The sequence below is a fragment of the Dipodomys ordii genome, unplaced genomic scaffold, assembly GCF_000151885.1.
Source record: "Dipodomys ordii isolate 6190 unplaced genomic scaffold, Dord_2.0 Scaffold82, whole genome shotgun sequence".
Lineage (NCBI taxonomy): Eukaryota > Metazoa > Chordata > Mammalia > Rodentia > Heteromyidae > Dipodomys > Dipodomys ordii.
The window spans coordinates 11,131,319-11,154,106 of NW_012267298.1; the positions used below are offsets into that span (position 1 = coordinate 11,131,319).

General features: G+C 41.1%; 1 protein-coding gene across 1 annotated transcript in view; it reads right to left on the bottom strand.

Moving 5' to 3' along the window:
• The window catches only part of Ptk2 (protein tyrosine kinase 2), a 227,886-nt gene that overhangs the window by 76,843 nt on the left and 128,255 nt on the right, over positions 1-22,788 (bottom strand). The window contains exons 10-15 of the mRNA XM_013025136.1: positions 18,081-18,221; positions 17,259-17,336; positions 15,874-15,981; positions 12,710-12,827; positions 5,344-5,374; positions 2,137-2,189 (exon numbers count right to left, since the gene is read on the bottom strand). Of these exons, the coding sequence (XP_012880590.1) occupies positions 2,137-2,189; positions 5,344-5,374; positions 12,710-12,827; positions 15,874-15,981; positions 17,259-17,336; positions 18,081-18,221 (529 nt within the window). The remainder of the gene's footprint in view (positions 1-2,136; positions 2,190-5,343; positions 5,375-12,709; positions 12,828-15,873; positions 15,982-17,258; positions 17,337-18,080; positions 18,222-22,788) is intronic.

Sequence of the window (22,788 nt, forward strand, 5' to 3'; positions counted from 1 at the left end):
GAGAACATTTCAGCTCGCTCGCATGGCTGGGGTGCCTGTGAGGAGTATGTGGCAGGTACATACATGACTGGGGCTGTCGCCAAGCTCTGGGCTTGTCCTCAAAGTTACTTTTAGGACTGGGTGACAATGGACTGCCTCATCTCTTCTGCAAACCAGCCCAAAGGTCCAGTGGCTGCTTTTCTATTCTGGGCACCCACTGTGAGACGTGGAAGCCTATGTCTCCCAGAGCATGAACTACAGGGGGTTCTGGTGAGTCAGTCAAGTGTGTACCTGTACCCATTGAAGACAAAACAAGCACAAATGCTGGACACCATTAGCCCTTCTGGAAGCCTGGGGTTACTCTCTAAATCCTGGGCTAGGCTCACAGAATGTGCAGCAACCTGACGCTGTGGTCAGACAAGCTCCAGCACTGAGAGCTTCTTTCCACCATGAGAAAGCAAAATAACGACTCCTTAGGAATTATTCCATGACGGTGCCCTACATGGTACACTGCCAGGTTGTCTGTCAGGTGTGTAAATATAAATACACTTCTGGAGAGAGGGCTTGTGAAAGACTTGTGCACAACAAAAAGTTACATTTTATGTTGGACACTAAAAAAAGAAGAATTAGGCTGAGTGCCTAGAGCTCATTCCTGTAATCCTAGCTACTCAGGAGACTGAGATCTAAGGATACCAGTTCAAAGCCAGCCCAGATAGAAAAGTCTGTGAGATTCATCTCCAATTAAACACCAACCCACTGCTCGTCTTGAGCAACAAAGCTCAAGGAGAATGCTCAGATCCTGATTTCAAGTCCAAGACTCAACACGAAAAAAATAATTTTAAAAAATCCAGTATCAACAAGGCAATAAATTTCAGAGAAAAATTACTGAAAACAAACATAGCCAGGCACAGGTGGCTGGTGCCTATAATCCTAGCTACTCAGAGGAGGCTGAGATCTGAGGACTGCAGTTTGAAGCCAGCCCCAGCAGGAAATCCATGGGACTCTTATCTCCCCTGAAGTGGAGCTTTGACTCAAGTGGTAGAATACTAGCCGAGAAAAAAAACAGAGGGACAATGCCCAAGCCCTGAGTTCAAGCCCCAGGACCAGCACACATACAAAAAACCCAAAACAAAACAAAATAAAATAATGAAAAACCAGGAATCAAGTCTATGCTAAGTCAAATGCAAAGTTATATAGATAGTATTACTTTAGAAATATGACTTACATGTTCACAAAATATATGTCCAATGACAGGCATTGGTAGCTCATCCTAGCTACTTCAGAGGATCATAGTCCAATGCCAGTCCAGGCAGGAAAGTCCGTGAGTTTCTTATCTCCAATTAACCACCAGAAAATGAGAAGTGGTGCTGTGGCTCAAAATGGTAGCGTGCTATCCTTGAACAAAAAACTCAGGGAGAGCACCAAGGCCCTGAGTTCAACCCAATAACCGACAATAAATAAATATGTGTATATGTGATATATATATATATATATAGTATTATATATATTATATCCAAGAACAGATTGTATGTGAATACAGACATGCATATGGAAATATGTGTGCATATAAACAACACAGTAGATATATGTTAAGATATACGGCCCTTGGGAGATGCTTTCTCCTCACACTCCTTTTCCCTCTACCTTTAGTATAGATGGAAAACAAGGCACATATAGTTGAAAACCTATTAAAAAGTATACTGCACTAACTACACCAGTATTTAGTTAAAATAAAGCTTAGACTAGTATCTTAACTATGTAAGAAAATCCAAACACCATCTTATGTTAGTTGTTAAAGACTTAAGACCATTTCAAGTGGTTCCATATTCCTTGAACTTTAAGAAACAATAAACAAAGCACATTTTGTTAAAGCATGCTGAATTAAAGATAGTGTATAAAACCAATTTCAAAAGATAAAAATTTCATTCAAAGTATGATTAACATGACATTTAAACTAAAAAGTAACTTGAAATTCTATTGTCTGGTGAGTATTGTCATATATATCTCATATAAATACAATCTATGAACTACTTAAGGATGGTAAAATTATGCAAAGATCTTTGCAAGCTATTCTAGAATGAAGCAATCACCCTAACCCTGTCATGGACAGTCCTACCTCTTACAGCTTGTTCCACAAGTCTACTTCAAGTTCCTTACCTGACACGGAGACTGTGTGTGTTCGAACTCCTTGCTTTTCGCTGTTGGCCAACCTGAAATAAATTTAAGAAAGGTAAGTACTGCCCATCGCAGGCAGGACCAAACCACTGGTCTCATCAAGCAGGGAACTATCTTGGATTAGGCCACTGCAATTCCAAAGGGATTATGGTTTAGGCAGTAATTTTGCTTTAACACCCAAAAGTTATGGGGGTAAAAAAAACCCACATACGTAGAACTAAATTATTTTCTTTGAAACATACTAAATATGACAAGTCGTTCTTGAATTTATGGCGGATTAAAAAAGTTAAGAACTACATTAGTATACAGTATCATTTAGACTTAAACAGTAATCTTAATGCATTTGATTACTTCATTAAATGACTAAAAAACATTACATTTTTACCCACATAAAATTTTGGTTAGGGCTGGGAACTTGATTCAGTGGTAGAGCGCTTGCCTTCCATGCCTGAGGCCCTGGGTTCGATTCCTCAGCACCACATAAGCAGAAAAAAGCCGGAAGTAGCACTGTGGCTCAAGTGGTAGGGTGCTAGCCTTGAGCTGAAGAGCTGAGGGATAGCACCCAGGCCCAGAGGTCAGCCCCCACAACCAACAAAAAGATAATAATAATAATAATTGGCTAAAGCTTCTGGCAACTATTAAAAAATACAATCAGAGTCTAAATGTTTTTGGAAAGTAGCACAGAATATAAAAGAACCCTATAGCTTTTTTAGATGTCAGTTACTTTGGTCTTTTCATAAAAGAGCTCTTCCAGGCCCACAACATGGGAAAATGGAAAGTTTGCTAAAGTACAGAATTTTCTCTAGGAATTACTGAATGTTAAAAATGTCTTTTAAGCGCCGGTGGCTCATGGCTAGCTACTCAGGAGACTGAGACCTGAAGGTCATGGTTCGAAGCCAGCCTAGGCAGGAAAGTCTGTGAGACTCTTATCCCCAATTAACAACCTAAAATCTGGAAGAGGAGCTGTGGCTCAAAGTGGTAGAGTGCTGGCCTTGGGTAAAAACAAAAGAAGTTCAGGGACAGCTCCCTGGTCCTGAGTTCGAGCCCCAGGACTGACACAAAATAAAATGAGTATGTTCAGCTTTTGTAGTGTCTATTAACCCCTTCTAGCTGAAGGGTCTTTTCCTATTTTTAGATAATGTTTATGATTCTTGTATGTCTTATCATTTCTTTGCTTTCCACAAACAGAAGATACTCTAAGCCAGCATGAGTTCCTGGCCTGACAAACGACACTCTCCAATAATACCCAAACACTGCCGACTGAGGGGCTCACTGTTGTGCTTGTCCTTCCTGTCTTTCCCTCTCCCTCACAGCTCTGCTACACTGACCAGGTGCAGATCTTGCCAATGTTGAGTTTACCGGAGTTGCACTGAAGCTTCATAGCGTCAGAGTTGTCTATCCAGTGGAGGTTATGGAAACACCAAGAGATCATTTTCAGAAGTGAGATGATTGAGAGAAATGCAACTAGAAATCTTCCTAGCTCGGGGCCCAGGATTCCAGATGAAGCAATGAAAGAAACCCGAATGAGAAGCTGGATTTAGGTAAAGGAAAGAGGTGGTAGACATTGTGCTATGCAGTGTAGGACACTGGAAAAGCATTGCAGGGAAGACTGAACATTTGCTCAGCAACTGAAAACAGTCAATGGAGCAAAAGGGAATGTGAGAAGTGGCACAAACTGAGGTTAATACCAAGTGTGGTCTTGCATGCATATAATCCCAGAGCTCAGGAAGCTGAGGTAGAGGATTTGTCTAAAAACAAATCCCAGACCAAATAAAACACAAGCAGCCAAAGTAAGAGATGTAAGCAGAACAGTTGGGTAGGCTGCTGCAAGCTATCTGAAGATCATAGCAAGTCAGGTGACAACTTTACTTACGATAGACTCTTTCTCAAACTACAGTGTTAAGAAAGGACAGAATGATGGACAGAGCTAGACAGGAAGGTTGTCAGAACTGTGCAAACATGAGCTGACACTCCAGTGTCAACTGTGGGCCTGGGGATTTGGAGTTCAGGAGTGCTTCCACCATCCCCTTGCTGGGAAGGGTGGCTCCCTCAGCTGACAACATGGCTTATGCTGGGATCCTGCTTTCCTTCTGGGAGCATGGTCTTGATGGACGTTAGTCACAGGGTACACATGTGGCCAGTCCTTATAAACCTCTGGCACCAATCCTTCCTACATCTGAACACTTCCTACATCTGAACCCAGTTAGTGCTAGCGGCTTCAAGTGCATCCAGTAGGATTCCACTGCGAGAGAGCATTTAGAAGCTTCTTGGCTTCTTCAGACTTCACCCCACACCCTTGCCCTTTGCTGAAAGAATTTCTGCTGTGTATTCAACCACATGCAAGCTTCAGAACTGTTGGGCCTGGGTGGTCCTGGTGACAATAATTGTTAAGAACAGGACAGGAAAGCTGAGTGAGTACCAGAAGCTCATGTATATATTCCTAACTACTCAGAAGGCTAAGGTTTAAGGATCATTTTCAAAACCAGGCTCAGGCAGACAAAACAAAGAGACTCTTAACTCTTAATTAATCAGAAAAAGGCAAAGTGGAAGCCTGGCTCAAATGGCAGAGTATTAGCTGTGAGCGAAATAGCTGAGAGCACAAGGCCTTGAATTCAATCCTGAGCTGGCCATGGACTGCATTCTTTTTGCTGTTACCTCCCAAGCAGGTAGGATTATAGACACATGACCTTATTCACCCAAGCCTCTGTATCTGTTTCCACTCAGGAGCACACTGAGCACCTCCCACATCGTTCTTCCTGTTTGTTTCCTTGCTAAACTTTAACTTTTATTTCTTGGCCCCAGTTAGAGGCACTGGCTGAAAATTTAGAAGAAACAGCATGAGATTTATGGTATACTTTTAACTTCTTTTTTAAAAATAGAGCAGCACAGCTATTATAAAACTTGTAATATCAATAAGTAAAATTACACCCAAAACTACAATTCTTCAGTTTTCCTAACTGCCAAGTATCTTGAGCAGTACCTACCTAGGCTTCCATAATGATTTGTGATAATGATATAAAATGCCTTTGGGAGGCTTTAACTGAGCTTTCTAGGCATGCACTGTATAACTTGAGCCATACTCCTAGTCCAAAACTGAATACTTAATAACAATGCATCTGTATTACTATGATTGTTCTTTGGCTTCTTTATTAAACTTAAGATACAACTTTTGTACAAAATAGCACTTACTTTGGTATTGATGGCAATGCCCGTTCACCTTCTGGGGGAAAAAAGGAGAAAAAAAAGATATGAGGTTCCTTGTATTCCTTTTGAAAAGATTGTGTCTAAATCAGGGAAGAATAAGCCTTATTTAGTATTTTAGCAATAATCCCTAATGCATTCATGGTTTTATTTCCAATATTTATAACAAATACCAATACATGTTTAAAATGTGTTGCTAAATAATAATAAAACTGATGTAAAAGACTAAGAACAGTGCCAAACTGCTGCAGACTGCCCAGTTCTGTCCCTAATACTTCCAGGGTGCCTGGCACTGAGGCAACCCCTGACAAATGGGTAGTGAGGAAGAAATCAATCAGCTTGGGCCCGTAAGTGATTTACTCTCTCTACAAACAGCTTTACTATAAATCACATGCAGTTAACTTGCAGGGACCATTGTAAGTCTTAGACATGGCTTCTAAACACTCAACCTCCAAGCAAATCAACCAATTCACACCACAAAATCCAAGCTTAGAATAATAGAAAAAAGGCTAATGATTGAAGTCCCGCACCATCGTCCTATACTCAACACTGTCAACTAAAATAACATGTGACACACATATGATTTATTTCAAGTGACACACTAGTAGGATTTCTAATAGTTGGGCTCTGCTGTAACTTCTGTTTCCTCTGAGGAAAAAAAAAATCAGTCACTATTTGTGGACAGTATGGAATTCCTAAGACACTGGGCATGGACAAAAGAAGGTAGTAAATAAGGTGGTAAAAAAATGCAGGCTCCAGGAAAGCAAATTTGTAGAATGGTAGGTTACACAATAATGACAAGAATGGCCACTGATAACATGATAAAAACCTGTGTTCATTAACCACAATACTAGATTCTGGGAGGTGGGTTTTTTGGTTTTTGTTTTCTGGTGACAGTCCTGAAGCTTGAACTCAGGACCTGGCCACTGTCCCTGAGCTTTTCCTCTTAAGGCTGGTAATTCCAAAACTTGAGTCACAGCTCCACTTCTGGCTTCTTGATCACTAATTGGAGATAAGAACCTTACGGACTTTGCTGCCTTGAGCTGGCTTTGAACCATAATACACAGATCTCAGCCTCTGAAGAGCTGGGATTAAAGGTGTCAGCCACTATTGTTAAATGAGTAGCACAGAGTTCTCATGCCACTCATGGATGTACTTTATGTCTCTGAACACATTACATTAAGACTAAGAATATATCTTGCATTATCTTACATTTTTCTTTTTAGAATGAAGACTTTTACATTTTCAAATAAGACTTTCTCTACTGTTTTTTTTTTATTTTTTTTTGGGGGGGGGGTCCGGTTGTCGGGCCTGTACTCTGGGCCTGGGTGCTGCCTCTCAGCTCTTCAGCTCAAGGCTAGTGCTCTACCACTTGAGCCACAGCGCCACTTCTGGCTTTTTTCTTTTTGCTTATGTGGTGCTGAGGAATCGAACCCAGGGCCTCAGGCATGCAAGGCAAGCACCACTGAGCCACCTTCCCAGCCTCTACTGGTCTTTAAGACACATTACTACTGACTCACTGAAGCAAATCTAAATAAAAGGAAGTGAATGTGAGAATAAAGTTCAACAGATGAAGGTGCTCCCTGCTCAGGACAGTTCTAATCCTACACCTACTCCCTGTCTAGCTGGCCACTCATCTTTCCATATGATTAGTTATACATATTCATGCTCTGTGTCTCTGTCTGTCTGTCTCTCTCTCTCTCTCTCTCTCTCACACACACATAAAAAGCTATCACATCATTTTCAATAGCTATGTGGTACTGTGTTATTAACATGTGCCCCTGGTTTATTTACTAATTTCCATCCTAAACATGTATCAGAGAAGACATGCTGATGGCAGAGAATACTCAGCAGCCTTCAGGAAAGCTGTACAGTCAAATGTTCCTGAATGGCTTTGCATAGAGTGATTGCTCCTGTTCCATCATGTGTAACACTTTAATAAATGCAAAGGATGGGCTGGGAAGGTGGCTCAAGTGGTAGAGCGCTAGCCTTGAGCTGAAGAGCTGAGGGACAGGTCCAGGCCCAGAGTTCAGGCCCCACAACCGGACCCCAAAAAAAAATAAAAATTAAAAAAAAATAAATGCAAAGGACACCAGATACCTATCATGTTCTGTATAGGTTTACCAGACATTTGTGATGTCCATCCCTCTAAGAGGAACCATTCACATAGGGGGGTGTATTTATTCCATCATCTGGAAGAACACTTGAAAATAAAGAGATTTAAATTGTGTTGTGTTTGGCACAAACACTTTAGTTCTCTTTCACAGCTTTTAAAATATTCAGCCTTTTCTGGCACACTACATACCCTAAATCCCAGCACTTGGGAGGCTGAGACCAGGATGATCATGAAGCCAGCTCTTTTCTCCCACCCCTTTCCATCTTCTTTTACTAAATCAAGTTTTTGTTTATTTGTTTTGTTTCTTTGACAATACTAGGACTGGGTGTCAGAGGCTCACATTCACTCAACTTGCTTGCTCAGCTGGTGCTCCACCACTTGATCCATAACCTTTAGCCCGTTTTTTTTTTTTCTGATTAATTTGATATAAAGTCTTGAGGACTTTTCTCCCTTGCTAGCTTTGAATCTCAATCCACCAGGTATCAGTGTCAAATAGTGGTATTATAGTACCTGGCTACAGGAAGTACTTAAATCATGTAAGGAAACCTATCAATTTTGCATTCCTCCTCATGGATTTTGAGCTATCCTGAAATCCCTCCAGGAGGTGAAAACCACTTCAGATGGTGGCATTATGGCTCCATGTTAAACTGCACAATTCTCTACTCTGAGCACAATTTTACTAGATTGCAAAAGTGATTATGAGGATAGGTAAAAAGGCCTGACAGCCGAGGGGCAATGTCATGCATCAACACTTCATTCAGGACATTTGGCTTGTAGCTCTACCATATTTCTATCAATCAACATCATCTGTAACAGTAATGATGGAATGGCAGAAAGCTCAGAGTTCACATGAGACTTACTGGGAGAACCTCTGAGCAGGTTTATAATATACAATTTTAAAGCACTTTATCAGAAAAGTACCATTTGTAGATACTTTTGCAAAAACACATTTTATTTGAAAATTTTTCTAGTATTTAAATTAATTTTAAGTGATACATAAAAACTATATTGGATACCATATGATATTTCAATATATGTATTCATTGTATAGTGTTTAAACCAGACTAAATATGTATCTACTGACATATTTATCTTTTGGTGCCAGTCCTAGGGCTTGAACTCAGGGCCTAGGTGCTGTTTCTGAGCTTTTTTTTTTTTTAAATGCTCAAAACTAGCACTTTACCATGTGAACCACAGCTCCACTTCTGGCTTTTTGCTGGCTAACTGGAGATAAGAGTCTCACCACCTTTCCTGCATGGCTGGCTTTAAGCTGTGATCCTCAGGTATCAGCCTCCTGAGTGGCTAAGATTACAATATATACCACCAGTGCCTGGTTATCATTTCTTTCTTTAAAAAAAAATTACTTCATTGTTATAATAAAGGTGATATAATGTATAGTTACATTAGTCAGGGAATGAGTACATTGCCTTTCATATAATGTCTTCCCTTTCCTCACTCTCTCCCAGACTATCATTTCTTTTTCCATTTTTTTTTATGCCAGTCTTGGGGCTTGAACTCAGGGCCTGAGCACTGTCCCTGAGCTTCTTCTGCTCAAGACTAGTGCTCTATCACTTGAGCCACAGCACCCCATCCAGCTTTTTCTGTTTATGTGGTGCTGAGGAATTTAACTCAAGGCTTCATGCATGCTAGGCAAGCACTCTAACACTAAGCCACATTTCCCAACAGGCAGACTATCATTTCTTTATGGTGAAAATATTCAAATTTCTTTCTTCTACCTTAACTACATTATTTGTAGTAACTCTAGTCTGAACAGCACCTCACAACTTTTTCATTGAAACAGAGTCTTGCTCTGTAACCCAGAATGACTTCAAACTCCTACTGCCTCCTGGATATAGGCATTATGGATAAAAGCCATTACACCTAGCTCATTACTGCCACCAATTTCTTACTCCTATTACTCCAACTTAGAACCTACTAATCAAATTCTTCCCGTTTCCCCGCCCCCCCACCCCCACCCCCCGCCTTGATAACCATTATTCTCAAGAAATTCTTAAAAACCTTTAAAAATGTTCTGTGCCTTACCCACATATATTTTTTTACAACAATCAATTCAGAAGGTTTGACTTTAACATTATTTCAACTAGGCAATACATTTTTATCTTAGGGCTTAAGGAGTCATTTTTAAATAGCTTTAATAACAGGTACTTAAAAAAAGAATAATTTTAATAGTTCATATATTTACATACTTAAGTACCCTGTATTTGGCTAGGTGTGGTGACACATCCCTGCAATCATAGCTACTCAGGAAGTAAAGATCAGGCTGATCAGTTTGAGGTCAGCCTAGGTAAAGTTAGACCTCATGTCAATAAATAAGCTCAGCATGATGGTATGTCTATAACCCCAGCTATATGAAGGACACAGGGAGGGGAATTCTGGTCAGAGGGTAGCCTAGGCAAAAACTTGAGATCTTATTTTACAACGTAACTGAAGCAAGTTGGGCACTGGTGGCTCATGCCTGTAATCCTAGTTATTCTGGAGGCTGAGATCTGAGGGTCGTAGTTCAAAGCCTGCCCAAACAGAAAAAAAATCAATGAGGCTTTTATCTCCAATGCACTACTCAGAAAAAGCCAGAAATGGTGCTGTGGCTCAAGTGGCAGTGCTAGCCTTGAGTACTGAGAGGCTCAGGGGCAAAGCCCAGGCCCTGAGCTCAAGGCTCAGCACCAGCAAAAACAAAAATAAACAAAAAACTGAAGCAAAAAAGGGTTGGTGTATAGTGCCCACCTACCAAATATGAGTCCTAGAGTCCCAGAGTCCAAACTCCAGTACACTCCCTTCCCTATCCTATATTTGATATACTGCAATAACCTCAATGAGATTTCAAAATGTTTTAGGTATAAATTTTTGAAAATATACCCATTATTTTCCTAAAATGTTTTGTTTGTAGGAGAAAGAAAGAGGCTATGAAGGAACTAAATTTTGTTTCATGGTTTTATACTTTTAAATATCTTTAATATTTCACTCTAATGCAATACTTAGATAGGCATACTGGAAAAAAAAAGGAGGGCTGAGGGCTCAGCTCAGTGAGCGAGTGTGTGTCTATCATGCACATAATCCTGGGTCTGATTCCAAGCACCACATGGGAAAAAAGGTCATGCAACACACAAATATGCTGCAATTCAGAATAAAATGGCTGTCAAGCATAACTTCTTCCCTAGACAGAGGAAAAAGCTGGTGGCAACCAGTGCTGATGTTTTCATGACCAGTATTTCCACTGTGCTCTCCTATCTAAATGGAACTCTTAAAATGATTTTCCCTAAGCAGCAGAAAGCTAAGTGGCCATGAAATCAGTATAGAAATATGGTGAGCAGGGGCTGGGAAGGTGGCTCAGTGGTAGAGTGCTTGCCTTGCATGCCTGAGGCCCTGGGTTCAATTCCTTAGCACCACATAAGCAAAAAGAAAAAAGCCGGAAGTGGCGCTGCGGCTCAAGTGGTAGAGCGCTAGCCTTGAGCTGAAGAGCTGAGGGACAGCGCCCAGGCCCAGAGTTCAGGCCCCACAACCGGACTCCCCCCTCCCCCAAAAAAAGGAAATATGGTGAGCATAAGCCCTGATATGGCTCAGTGCTTCCCATTTGTTATGAGTAAACATGTATTAAATACGCATACAAACATACTGAGAAAGGACACTGTGGTAAGCTAGAATGGAATTATTTACTAAATGGAGAGGAGTAATGTGTCACACTAACATCTGCTGCCAAAGCATTCTCCTTTGTGAAGGAACTCTGAAACATTTTTTTTTTAAACTAACTTTCTTCTATTTAAGGCATGAAGTGAAAACTTAAATGCTTATGGCTATAAAGGTTGCAACTAAAGGAAGCTTCAGACATTCCTGAAGGCAACTTCAATGATATTTGATATAGAGAAAACCAACAAAAACACACATTTTAGGAAAATCCCACACAAACAGGCATTTCTAGCATGACCTTCCTAGGAAAAACACTTCTAGATGCACCACATCCTGTCTTCACGCACACACCTGGGGCTCTTGTATACAGAACATGACAATATCATCACCTTTTTAAGAAAGGGTTAGACTAGTGCACACACCCACAACATACCACCATCCTATCTTTAGACCTGCTCTCACTTTCCTGCTGGGAAGGTAGGCACCCTCATTCCCACGGTCTCTCCTCTGGTCACCATTTCACTTAGATCAGCTTGCTTGGACATATACCATCCAGGACATCACTGAGGTCTGAGCGGGAAGGGGCCTGAGCAATAAAGGCTAATGCCATGTACAGAAAACCCATCTGTCACAGTGGCTACTATTTAGGACACACCTACCAACTCTACAAGGTAGGTACCATACCTTGTTCACACAAAATCAAGGTTAAAACAGGTGTCAACATCACACCACTACTGATAGCACTAAGGGGAACAATAATCACTGAATTTAGGTCATGTACCACCCTGATCCTCTCTGTTCACGAAACCTTCTATCCTCCCAGGACTACAAAAACAAGTGCCACTTTTTACTTTATGGAGGACAAGACTGCAAATAGAAAGCCAGGCTTTCATTTAAACATGGGAGCACAGCTTGCAATATGAAGCTTCGGCTGTGGCTCCACACCCAGGCCCTTCCGGCTTCCTGCTGCCTGAAGGCTTCTTGGATTATTTCAAGACTTCAGGGCCCTCCGGAGCATCTTTGCTCTATGCTGCTAAGTCCACCTCACTTCTGAAATGACACAGCTGTATTTCTAGGATATTTACTCACTCAAATTTTTGATTTCACACAATGATTTAGAATTAACTTTGTTCTTTGACTATCCTAAGCTTTATATAGAAAAAAGAAAAGACTTTAGTCAATATAAATTACTAACGACACTGTTTTAAAACATCATAATCTCAAGAATAGCAAATTAGAAAATACCCTAAGAAGGCTGCTCAAAATATGGCATGTTGAAAGTGAAAGAGTGAAACTGTCTAAAAAGAAATGTACTCACTACTTGACTTATAGCCCCTTAATAACAATAAAACTATATTTTAAAAAACAAAACAGTATTGTGAATGAAGATAAGGTTGTCTCTGTGCTCTGTCACACAGGTCTTGGCCTGTGTGACCTGAATCACTGATACCTCTTCCCCATTGAAAATAAGCATTTAGATAATACAAGGCTCAGGAACTCATCGGCCCTTCACTTTTATGCCTTTACCAACTGGAGGTGAGACAACCTAATCATTCACACGAAGAGCTGCAGGCAGTAACAGAAATAGAACCTTACCTTTCTGGGGTCTGATGATAAAGGACTGTGTTGCTCCATTCACCAGCCGGCAGTAGCCATCTATCAGGTCAGCCATGTTCTCTGCGATAGTTAGGGATGGTGCCGTCACTGTCAGAGGCTAAACGGGACAGATCAAGAAAGAGACATTATTGTTCTTGCAGTATCAAAGGGACAGCTGTGCTATGACATCAGACTCCTACTAACACTTAGAAACAAAGGAATGGGAATGAGACAAGGTTTGTCAGGATTCAAGACTGGAGGGAAACAGGAAGTTGGATATTTAAGGGTCTTATTCCTAGGAAATTTAATAGAAGACAAATCCAGTGTGAAGTCATTTAAACAAAGGCTCACTTCTAGAAGAAAAGGAGCTAGAAAGAATACTTTCTTCAGAATGCCCAGCCCTTCCTCAACAATCTAGGAGGAGAATTTAGATAATTGGTAAGTTAAGGCACCATTTGTTTCAGAAGTGAAACTAGTGTGTAATTTTTATTAACCATCACAATTTTTCTTTTTTTTTTTGTCGGTCGTGGGGCTTGAACTCTGGGCCTGGGCGCTGTCCCTCAGCTCTTCAGCTCAAGGCTAGCGCTCTACCACTTGAGCTACAGTGCCACTTCCGGTTTTCTGGTGGATTATTGGAGATAAGAGTCTCACGGTCTCTCCTGCCCGGGCTGTCTTTGAACCACGATCCTCAGATCTCAGCCTTCTGAGTAGCTAGGATTACAGGCGTGAGCCACCAGCGCCCGGCTCCATCACAATTTTTCAAGCTGAAACATACAGCATGTTTTACCCAGAGGCTTAAACATCACTCTCTTGATATCAAACATGTCCTATATGATAAATTTCTTACGTGCTATGAGAGACATATAGATATGTTCTTATTCATATGACTGTTTATAATTTCTTATGTGAACAACTTATTTTGCTTGCATTACCCTAAATGTTATTTGAGGGACAATAAAATGAAAGGAGAAGCTGGGTGTGTGACACATGCCTGCTGTGCCAGCACTGGAGAAACGTGAGTTCCAGGCTAGCCTAGGTGACATGGTGAGACCTTGCCTTACTGACCCCCTAAAACCAAAGCTTGGAAAATGAAGGTCCAAACTCATTACTGAGATTTCTTCAGGAAATTTTTACATGTTTTCAATGTCATATTGTAATATTTGCTGACTGCACAATCAACAGAACTTGTAGAGGCTCATAAATCTGTCATGAAGCTTACAGGATCAGAGACAGGACAGTGGCAAAGAGGCCCAGTTGGAGGGGGCTACAATAGAGAGAAGAGCTGCAGACAAACTGCTCAAATGTGCAAAACTGTGAGCCACGCAAGGCCTGATTCCTCCTTCCACAGGAGTGTGCTTTGTCTAGCTTCTAGAAAGAAGCATGTTGTTGTTATTATTATTTTTTGCCACCTCTTATTTCTTTCCTGTTTTTTACTACATGTTGTTTTTTGAGGGTCTATGTATGTAAGGCTGGCCTAGAACTCACTATGTAGCTCAAGCTGGCTTTGAATTCTAGACTCTCCTGTTTCAGACTCCTGAATGTGTATACCCCATATCTGGCCCTATTGTTGCTTTTTTTTTTTTTTTTTTTTTCAGTACTGGAGCTTAAACTCAGGGCCTGGGTGCTGTCCTTGAGCCTCTTTGCTCAAGGCTAGTGCTCTACTATTTGAGCCACAGTTCCATTTCTGGCTTTCTCCTGGTTAACTGGAGATAAAATCTCATGGGCTTTCCTGCCTGGGCTAGATTTGAACCGTAGCTCTCAGATCTCAGCCTCCTGAATACCTAATGGATTACAGGCATGAGCCACTAGCACACAGCTACTTCTTGCTTTTGTTGCACAGTGATTAAGGAAAAAGTCTTCGGATGCTGACTGCTAGAGTGCGTACTCCAGTCACGACCACGTGCACAGCATTGTCCTCATCTACAAAATGTGGTTAACCACAACATAGTGAAGTTGTCACTTCACTTGGTTATATCATGTGACCATAAGCAGCACCGCTGCTGCTATTATCGTGAGTGCTATTGCCCAGAGAACCTCCAAGACGACAGTTTAGGAAATAGCAGACTCAGTGAACATGTACACATAATTCAACAAGATGATTTCCTTCCTATTTCCTAATAATCATATTTACAAGTGTTCTTGATTTTAAAAATCTGTCTCCTACTATATTTGTGGGAACATTAATTACTACTTGTAATGTAACCCTTAGATACATGAGAAAATTTTGATTTTTGACCTTTCATGAAACTGTCATCTTATTTTAAAAACCATCATTGCCAGTCGGGTGTAGTAGCACACATCTGTCATCCCAGATATGCTGGAGGCTGAGACTGGTAGAACAGTGGTTCCAACCTGGCCTGGATAAAAAGTTCACAATTTCTATTTCAACAGAAACGGCTAGGTGTGGTGGCACACACCTGTCCACTCAGCTGTGGAAGGGAGTGTAAAAAGGATCACAGTCCAGGTGTGCAAGACCAGGCACAAAGTGAGTTCCTATCTCAAAACTATTTGGACTAGGTAGGGAGCTGGCAGCTCTTGCCTATAATCCTAGCTACTTGGGAAGCTGAGAATGAGAGGATCCTAGATGGAGGCCAGCCCTGATAGAAAAGTTTGTGAGACTCCTTGTCAATCCATAGCTGGGTGCAGTGGCATATACCTGTCATTCTGAGCTATGTGGGGGGTTAATAATGTGAGGCTGGACTCCTGGCCAGCCCAGGCAGAATAGTCAGGAGACTCCATCTCATCTGTGAAGCTAGCCATGAAGGCACATACCTGACATCATAGAAACTATGAGAAGCCTGAAAAATGGATGGATCTTGGTCCAGGCATTAGCCTGGAGAGGGAGTGACACCTAATCTCAGAAACCAAAAAGCAAAACACAGAGCTAGAGGCTTAGATCAGAGGTAGAGTGCCTGTATACCAAGCATGAGGCTCTAGTACAAACCCAATACTGCCACAAGTAATAACCAGAGCAAACAATAACAACAAACAAATAACAATAAAAACACAGCAAAAAGGAGCTAGAAATAAAACTCAAGCAGTACAGTATCTCCTTATCAAGTGTGAATCTTAAGTTCAAACCCTAGTTCTGCCTACTCAAAGTATTATTTCTGAAATTTCAGCATTCTTCTGCTTCCCACTGGTGATGTGTGGGGTTCCCTTACCTCAGGTGCACCTGCGATTTTGAGCTGCAGCATTCCTTTTCTGTCCTTGTCTTCACTGTTTGAATACTGAATTGTCTGCACTTGGTTGAAGTCAGCCAGATGTGTGGGCTTTGGGAAGCAAAAATAAAATGTTTAGGCCACAGATAAATGCCTCATTTTACTAGTTCTGTTAAGTGTTCTGTGAAATTCTCCAGGTTCTAACAGCCAGTCCATTCTCCTAAAGACATGCTAAGACTGGATTCTCTAAGCAGGCCATGAGGAAGCAGTTGTACAATCATCTCCTGGGCTTTTAAAGAGCTACTTGGCAGAAATACAGTTCGCACAAAAGCAGGGACAGAGTGACGGAAGGAAAGGTAGAGAAAGAAAAGGAAAAGGGAAGGGTGGAGAAAGGAAAAGGACCAACGGTGCTGAAGTCAAGAAAGTAGTAGCTGTGGGGTGCAGCAGTGGGGTAGGAGGAGCTTCAGGAGTTCTGAGATTGGTTTGTTGAAAATTAACAGCTAATGTGAGGTTTGAAATATGAAGAAAAACATACTACAATACTGGTTATGTGGCTGGGTGCTGGTGGCTCAAGCCTGTAATCCTAGCTATTCATGAGGATGAGATCTGAGGATCATGATTCAAAGCCAGCCTAGGCTATACAAGAGCTCAGGTAGCACTAATCTGAGGGCTCTTTCCTGGGCTCATACTTGTAGATGTGCTTTTTCATTTAATTTTCTGATTTAGACTTGTATCAGTATTGCAATTTTGAACACTTGGGAGAAAGACATCAATTTCAAGAAACAACAGTAGAGGGAGCTGTCAAGCTGGACTGGCTGCAGAGAATAAGACATGATTTTCCCTCAGGTCATTTTGCTCAGTTAAAGTAAGGACAGGCAGGACTTCACGGATTATGAATGGAAGAAAGTAATTTTCTTCCTCTGGAGATAGTCTCAAGAGGCTGTTTCAAAGGCTAATTTGTCATTATAAATATACTCTATATATACAACACAGTAAAAACTATATTTAAAGCTGGGGAAATAGCTTGCCCTGGTTCAATCTCTAGCACTGCAAAAAAATAAAAAATAAAAAAGTTTTTAAAAAGTATGTAATAAAAAACCCATAAACACACAGAACCTCTCCAGATAAACTGGAATAGCCTCATCCTGGCCTCACTAACATATAAACATGATTTACATGATTCATTTCTTCCCAAGATTAAGAAACCCTGAAGAATCTTTAAGCCAGACTCCAGGTATCCTTGCCACCCACCAGCCCTAAACAAGAAGCACCATGTAATCAAAAAGGTTATATGGAGAATTATGTCTTTCAAGAGGAACATCATCCCCTCTTCACTCTAACGATTCTATCTCCAGCAAGTTTAAGAGCCATCACAAGGGCAGACTTACATTGCAGCCCTTGTCTGTCAGGTAGCTGATCCCTTCTTCTGGGCCAATTGCCAGTTCCACTGAAATAATCCAGCTTGACTTTGGAAGGTCAAACAGGTGAGGACCATGCAGGAAACAGAAAAAAAAACAAAAACAAAGACTTTAGATCAAGGGCTATGGAGATATTAAAAAACCAAAGCACTTTTGGGGAGAGGTGTCGCCATTATCTAACCAAGTAAGGTTGCCTAGACAGATATATTGGTATCATTTCAGCACACTGGATGCCAGCGTTTCCCTGGGAAAGTGATCATAAAAGGACAAATTAGCTGCTTTGGAGAAATGCATTGAATAACAAGCTGGAATTTAAAAAAAACAACTATACTTATAAACATAGGCATGCTATTTTAAAAGGCTTATTTATTTTCATGTCGATATATTCTTTTTGTACTTTTTCCTACTATAAAATGACAAAATAGTATTCATATATTAAAAGAAAAGTATGATAAATTAATTTTCTTAACTAGACATCAACAGCTTAATGCCTGTAATCATAGCTATTCAGGCAGTTGAGATCTAGAATCACAGTTTGAAGCCAGCTCCAGGAAAACTCCAAGAGACTTGTCTCTCCAATTAATCAGCCACAATAGAGCTGTGGCTCAAGTGGTAGAGTGCTAACTTTGGGCAAGAAAGCTCAGAGACAGTGCCTAGGCCTTAAAGTTTATTAAACTACAGGCACAGGGAGGCTTTGTGGAGGATTTTCTTTTAACCAGAAATTTAGGTACACATGGATAAGAAAAAGAAAAAGCAAACAAACTAGTACCATCTCCACACTTCCATACTTACCCCAAGAGCACACTTGAAACATTCTTTGTCATATCGATACACTGGAGAAAGGATTTCAAAGAATTTCAGAATACTTTCTTCTCTATTAAGGTTGGCAAATTGTCTAAATGTTTGTTGTATCAGTTTTCTTAATGTTTTGGCCTGCATGATAAAATTACAAAAAAGAAAAAAAAATTTTTAGAATCAGCTAATACTAACAGCCACAGCAGTAACTACAAGATATTATTCTTACTCACTACTTATTTAATGCTACCTACATTTATATTACTAAAACTATATTTATCAGAGCTTTACTTATTATAATCGTAGTAAAATATACGTAACAAAATTTGCCATATTAACCATTTCTAAGGATACAGTTGAACAGTTTTACTTCTTCGACAGAACCTTGTTAAAGCAGTAATCTGCATTTATAACAAATGGTCCTAAGTCAGGCGTTAACCATGTGCCACAGATGCATATGGTGCAGCAGTAAGGTCAAAGGCATATAGTTTCTCACAGGTTCTACAGTCAAGGGACAAACAGATATGCCTCTCAGAAGACAGCATAAATCATAATCTTTAAAAGCCCAACCTCTGACCTAGAAAGTGAAACCCCAGGACACTATGTTTTAAAAATGACAAAAGACACTTGCAGATATTCAGCAACAGCGAAGATTCACTGCAGAACCATGTACAGTAGCATATGATGCATACAAGTCAAGGTATCTATTTTCTCAATTGATACTTTGCAGCTTAAAAACTATTTTGTGGGACTAATTCACTGACCTTACAGTCCATATCTTACTGCTTTAAAAGAGAGATATTAGTCTGTATGTACAAAATAGATGAATTAAGGAGAGCATACAATGTGCCTCATGTAGACATCTGGGCCTAATATGCACACATGATGGGGAAAAACAATTATGGATTTTTAGCCTGCAGTGGATTACCAGTAGCCTCTGCTCCTGAATGTGTGTGTGTGTGTGTATGTGTATGTATGTGTGTGTGTGTGTGTGTGTGTGTGTGTGTGTGCGCGCGTGCTCTGATGCTGGAGCTTGGGTACTGTCCCTGAGCTTTTTCTTGCTTAAGGCAATAGCGCTGTACCACTTGAGCCATAGCTCCACTTCTGGCTTTATGCTGATTAACTGGAGGTAAGAGTCTCATGGACTTTCCTGTCCTGGCTGACTTCAAAATGTGATCCTCGGATTTCAGCCTCCAGAGTAGCTAGGATTACTGGTATGAACCACTAGTGCCTGGCCTCCAGATCTCTTTAGATCATCTTAGTGTCTCTTTTCACACACAAACACCTGCATGGAGGAACAAATACTCCTAGACAGCAAGCCTCAGGTAGGTGTGTAGGGTGTGAGGTAGCTGCAGAGACCAGGGGGTAATGACTATGTGGAAAGATCAGGAGATGGGGTTACAGTATGAACTCAACCCATACCCTGTTTATGAGAAGTCCTCAGGTAGCTTGGAGCAGTGGAGTGATATTATCTGACTTAAGGTTTTTGGTGATTTTTGTTGGTCCTAGGGTTTGAACTCAGGGCCTGGGTGCTGTCCCAAGCTTTTTCACTCAAGGCTACCCCTCTACCACTAGAGCCATAGTTCCACTTTTAGCTTTTTGATGGTTCATTTAGAGTCTCACGGACATTCCTGCCCAGGCTAGCTTCAAACCACAACCCTCAGATCTCAGCTGCCTGAAGAGCTAGGATCACAGGTGTGAGCCACCTATGTCCAGCAACTTGGCTTAAGTTTTAATAGGGATGCTGTGTTGCCAACAACAGGAAGGGAACAGGAGAGATTAGAAGCTCACCAACAAGCCAGGCAGGAAGTGACAGTTGGCACAAACACAGAAGTGGAAAGGGAGTGAGAAGTGGTCAGACTCTGGTTTCACTTTGAAAGGAGAACTAGGAGGAGATGCTGTTATATAAAAGCTGTCAATGCACTGACATGGAAAAAAACTGTGGGAAGGTGGGAAACGTATCAGAGATCACGAGGAGCTTTCATCCATTATGGTCATGGGGGTGATGGCCTGTTGGAATGATTGGGGAATCCTGGGGAATCAAAGGATTACTAGGCCTCCAAGAGGGGAATTTAGGAGCTGTGGTGAGAAAGGGGTATACAAGGAAGGATGCTGCTATTGAAATGAGCAAGACCAGAGTGGAAGGTGGAGTACAGCAGAGGGAAGATACCTAGAAGGTGTGATACTGGGTGTGGGAGAGCACATTGCTTCTAGAGGCATGTGACCTGTGTTCTAAACACATGCCTCTAAAGCACAAATCTATTCTTGCAGAGATAGGAGAGTGTGTAAGAGTACAAGCAGGAAGACTAGTGAAATCCCTGCAACAGACCCAGTCATTGACTGAGGTACATACAGACAGCACCTGCCAATCAGGTATACAGAAAAGAGGGCCACAGCCAGGAAGGCTGGCCAACACTGGTTTAACCACGACAAAGGGCAGAACTAGAGAATTAAAGCTCTTCTTTAGATCAGATTCTGGTCAGATTCTGATCTAAAGTGATGGGGATCACGCTGAAGTGATGGGGTCAAGGTCAGTAGAGTTTAACCATAAAATGTATAGGATGCTCTGTTGAGAAAAGGCTGGCAAATATATTTGGGGGCTGTGAATCCAAGAACTAGCCCTGTGTCAAGGGACTGAAAAAGTCACTCTCTTGTCACAGGTCTTGGTCTTACTGCATTTAATTGTTGTTCCACCTTGAGACTTTCCAATTACTTGCTAAATCCACCTACTTACATCTAACTGTCCACCAATAAAGAATACTATAAATATAGAGATTTGAGTATTGCCTCTAGTTGTCCATTAAGACAGTTTAGTTATCGTAACTGAACAATACATGTTCTGGAGTTTGCTAGATAGAAACAATAAGAAGTGGGTCCATCCTCTTGGGGGCAGAACAAATCAACTAGGGAATTTCTACTCCATGATTTGGCATTTAGAATACAGTGAAGAACTGAGTTGTTCTCTAGAATCTCAGAGAAACAGCAAAAAGAGCTCTACTTTGCATTTGTAGCTGCAGGAAGCACTGGTAATGATGTGGGTACACTGCTGGGTGGCACTGACTGAAACACACATACAAAATGGTACCTGGAAAGTCATCTTCAGACCTTCCAGATATGAACTCCATATCTCCATAGTGACCCCTGCAAAGCAGATACTGTTTTTCCTAGAATGGTGAGCAGAGACTTAGAAAGGTTATGACAGCAGACAGGGGTGGGTAGAAGGGCGGGATGTAACTCCAGGCAGCATGAATTTTTCCACAGGCTCTGTGATAAGCACAAGTACCGCCTTCTCTAAGACGCTCTCTAAATTGCACCAGAAATGACTGTCACATTCTAGTTTTATCTCACTCTTTGAAATGCAGGTAAGCATATAAGATCCGTATGGGTGGGAGACAGCCTGTGTTATTTTCATTCCCTCCCTCTAAGAAGGTACTCAACAGCTGAAACCCAACTACGTGCGTTATCTATCATAACCGGTCTCATGTGACCTAAGGCCAAATGAGTAAGTAAAATCTAGCTCTGTTTTAAAACGGACACTTCACTTTCCAGAATGCTGGCTTGTTTACAGCACAGGCTGCCTCAACAGGCTGATGTTCTGGTGGTAAGCAACATCTCCATCAACAAGTAGAAAACAAGTCTGGCAGAGGCCTCAGGTCGTTGACTACCACTTCTACCTATGTGTGATGCTATGGATTATGCTACTGTAGCAGGTCAGAGAATCAAGCTGTAAACAATACAACTTTACTTTGCCTCTAATTTCTAACCAACTGATTGTCTATAAATTACTGACAATAACACCAAATATGTCCTATCAGTTATTGAATGACCTTAAAAATTCACTGTCTTCTGAACAACTAATGTACTCCTTATCAAAATGAATACCAAGAAGTGGAATCAGGTTTGGGAGTGGAAGGCCAAACAGGGAGAGAGGGGCACAGGAATGGAGGAAAGATGCAATCTTTATATTCAATGTAACTTATGTACATTGAATGGGACAGCCCCTTGGTCTTTGGTCTTGACCTTCAAGCTTTTTTTTTTTTTGAGGGGGGGGAGGTCCGGTCGTGGGGCCTGAACTCTGGGCCTGGGCACTGTCCCGCAGCTCTTCAGCTCAAGGCTAGTGCTCTACCACTTGAGCCCACAGTGCCACTTCTGGCTTTTTTCTTTTTGCTTATGTGGTGCTGAGGAATCGAACCCAGGGCCTTATGCATGCAAGGCAAGCGCTCTACCAATGAGCCACCTTCCTAGTCCCTTGACTGTAAGCTTTTGATAATATCAGAGCCAGAAATTTATAGTATCTTGCAAAGTATTCTTAGTAACTGAGGCATATATTTATTGTAGAATCTGGTTTTGGGACCTAACAGTTAATCCAAGCTCCACTAAATATGATAAATCCTGCCAACAAGTCAATATGAATGTTAACTACAAAATCCCTCTCAACATTTCAAAAGAGAAAAAAAAGGCAGATTAAAATGACTTTTGGGGAAACAAATATGTAGACACAATATTTATGAAAAAGCAAATATTAATTGACCTAACAATTCTATAAGACTATTCCAGAAAAAAACAAGAAACCAGATCTGAGCTTGTTTTTGGTTTTTTTTTTAATCCAGTTGTGGGGCCTGAACTCTGGGCCTGGGCACTGTCCCTCAGCTCTTCAGCTCAAGGCTAGCGCTCTACCACTTGAGCCACAGCGCCACTTCCGGCT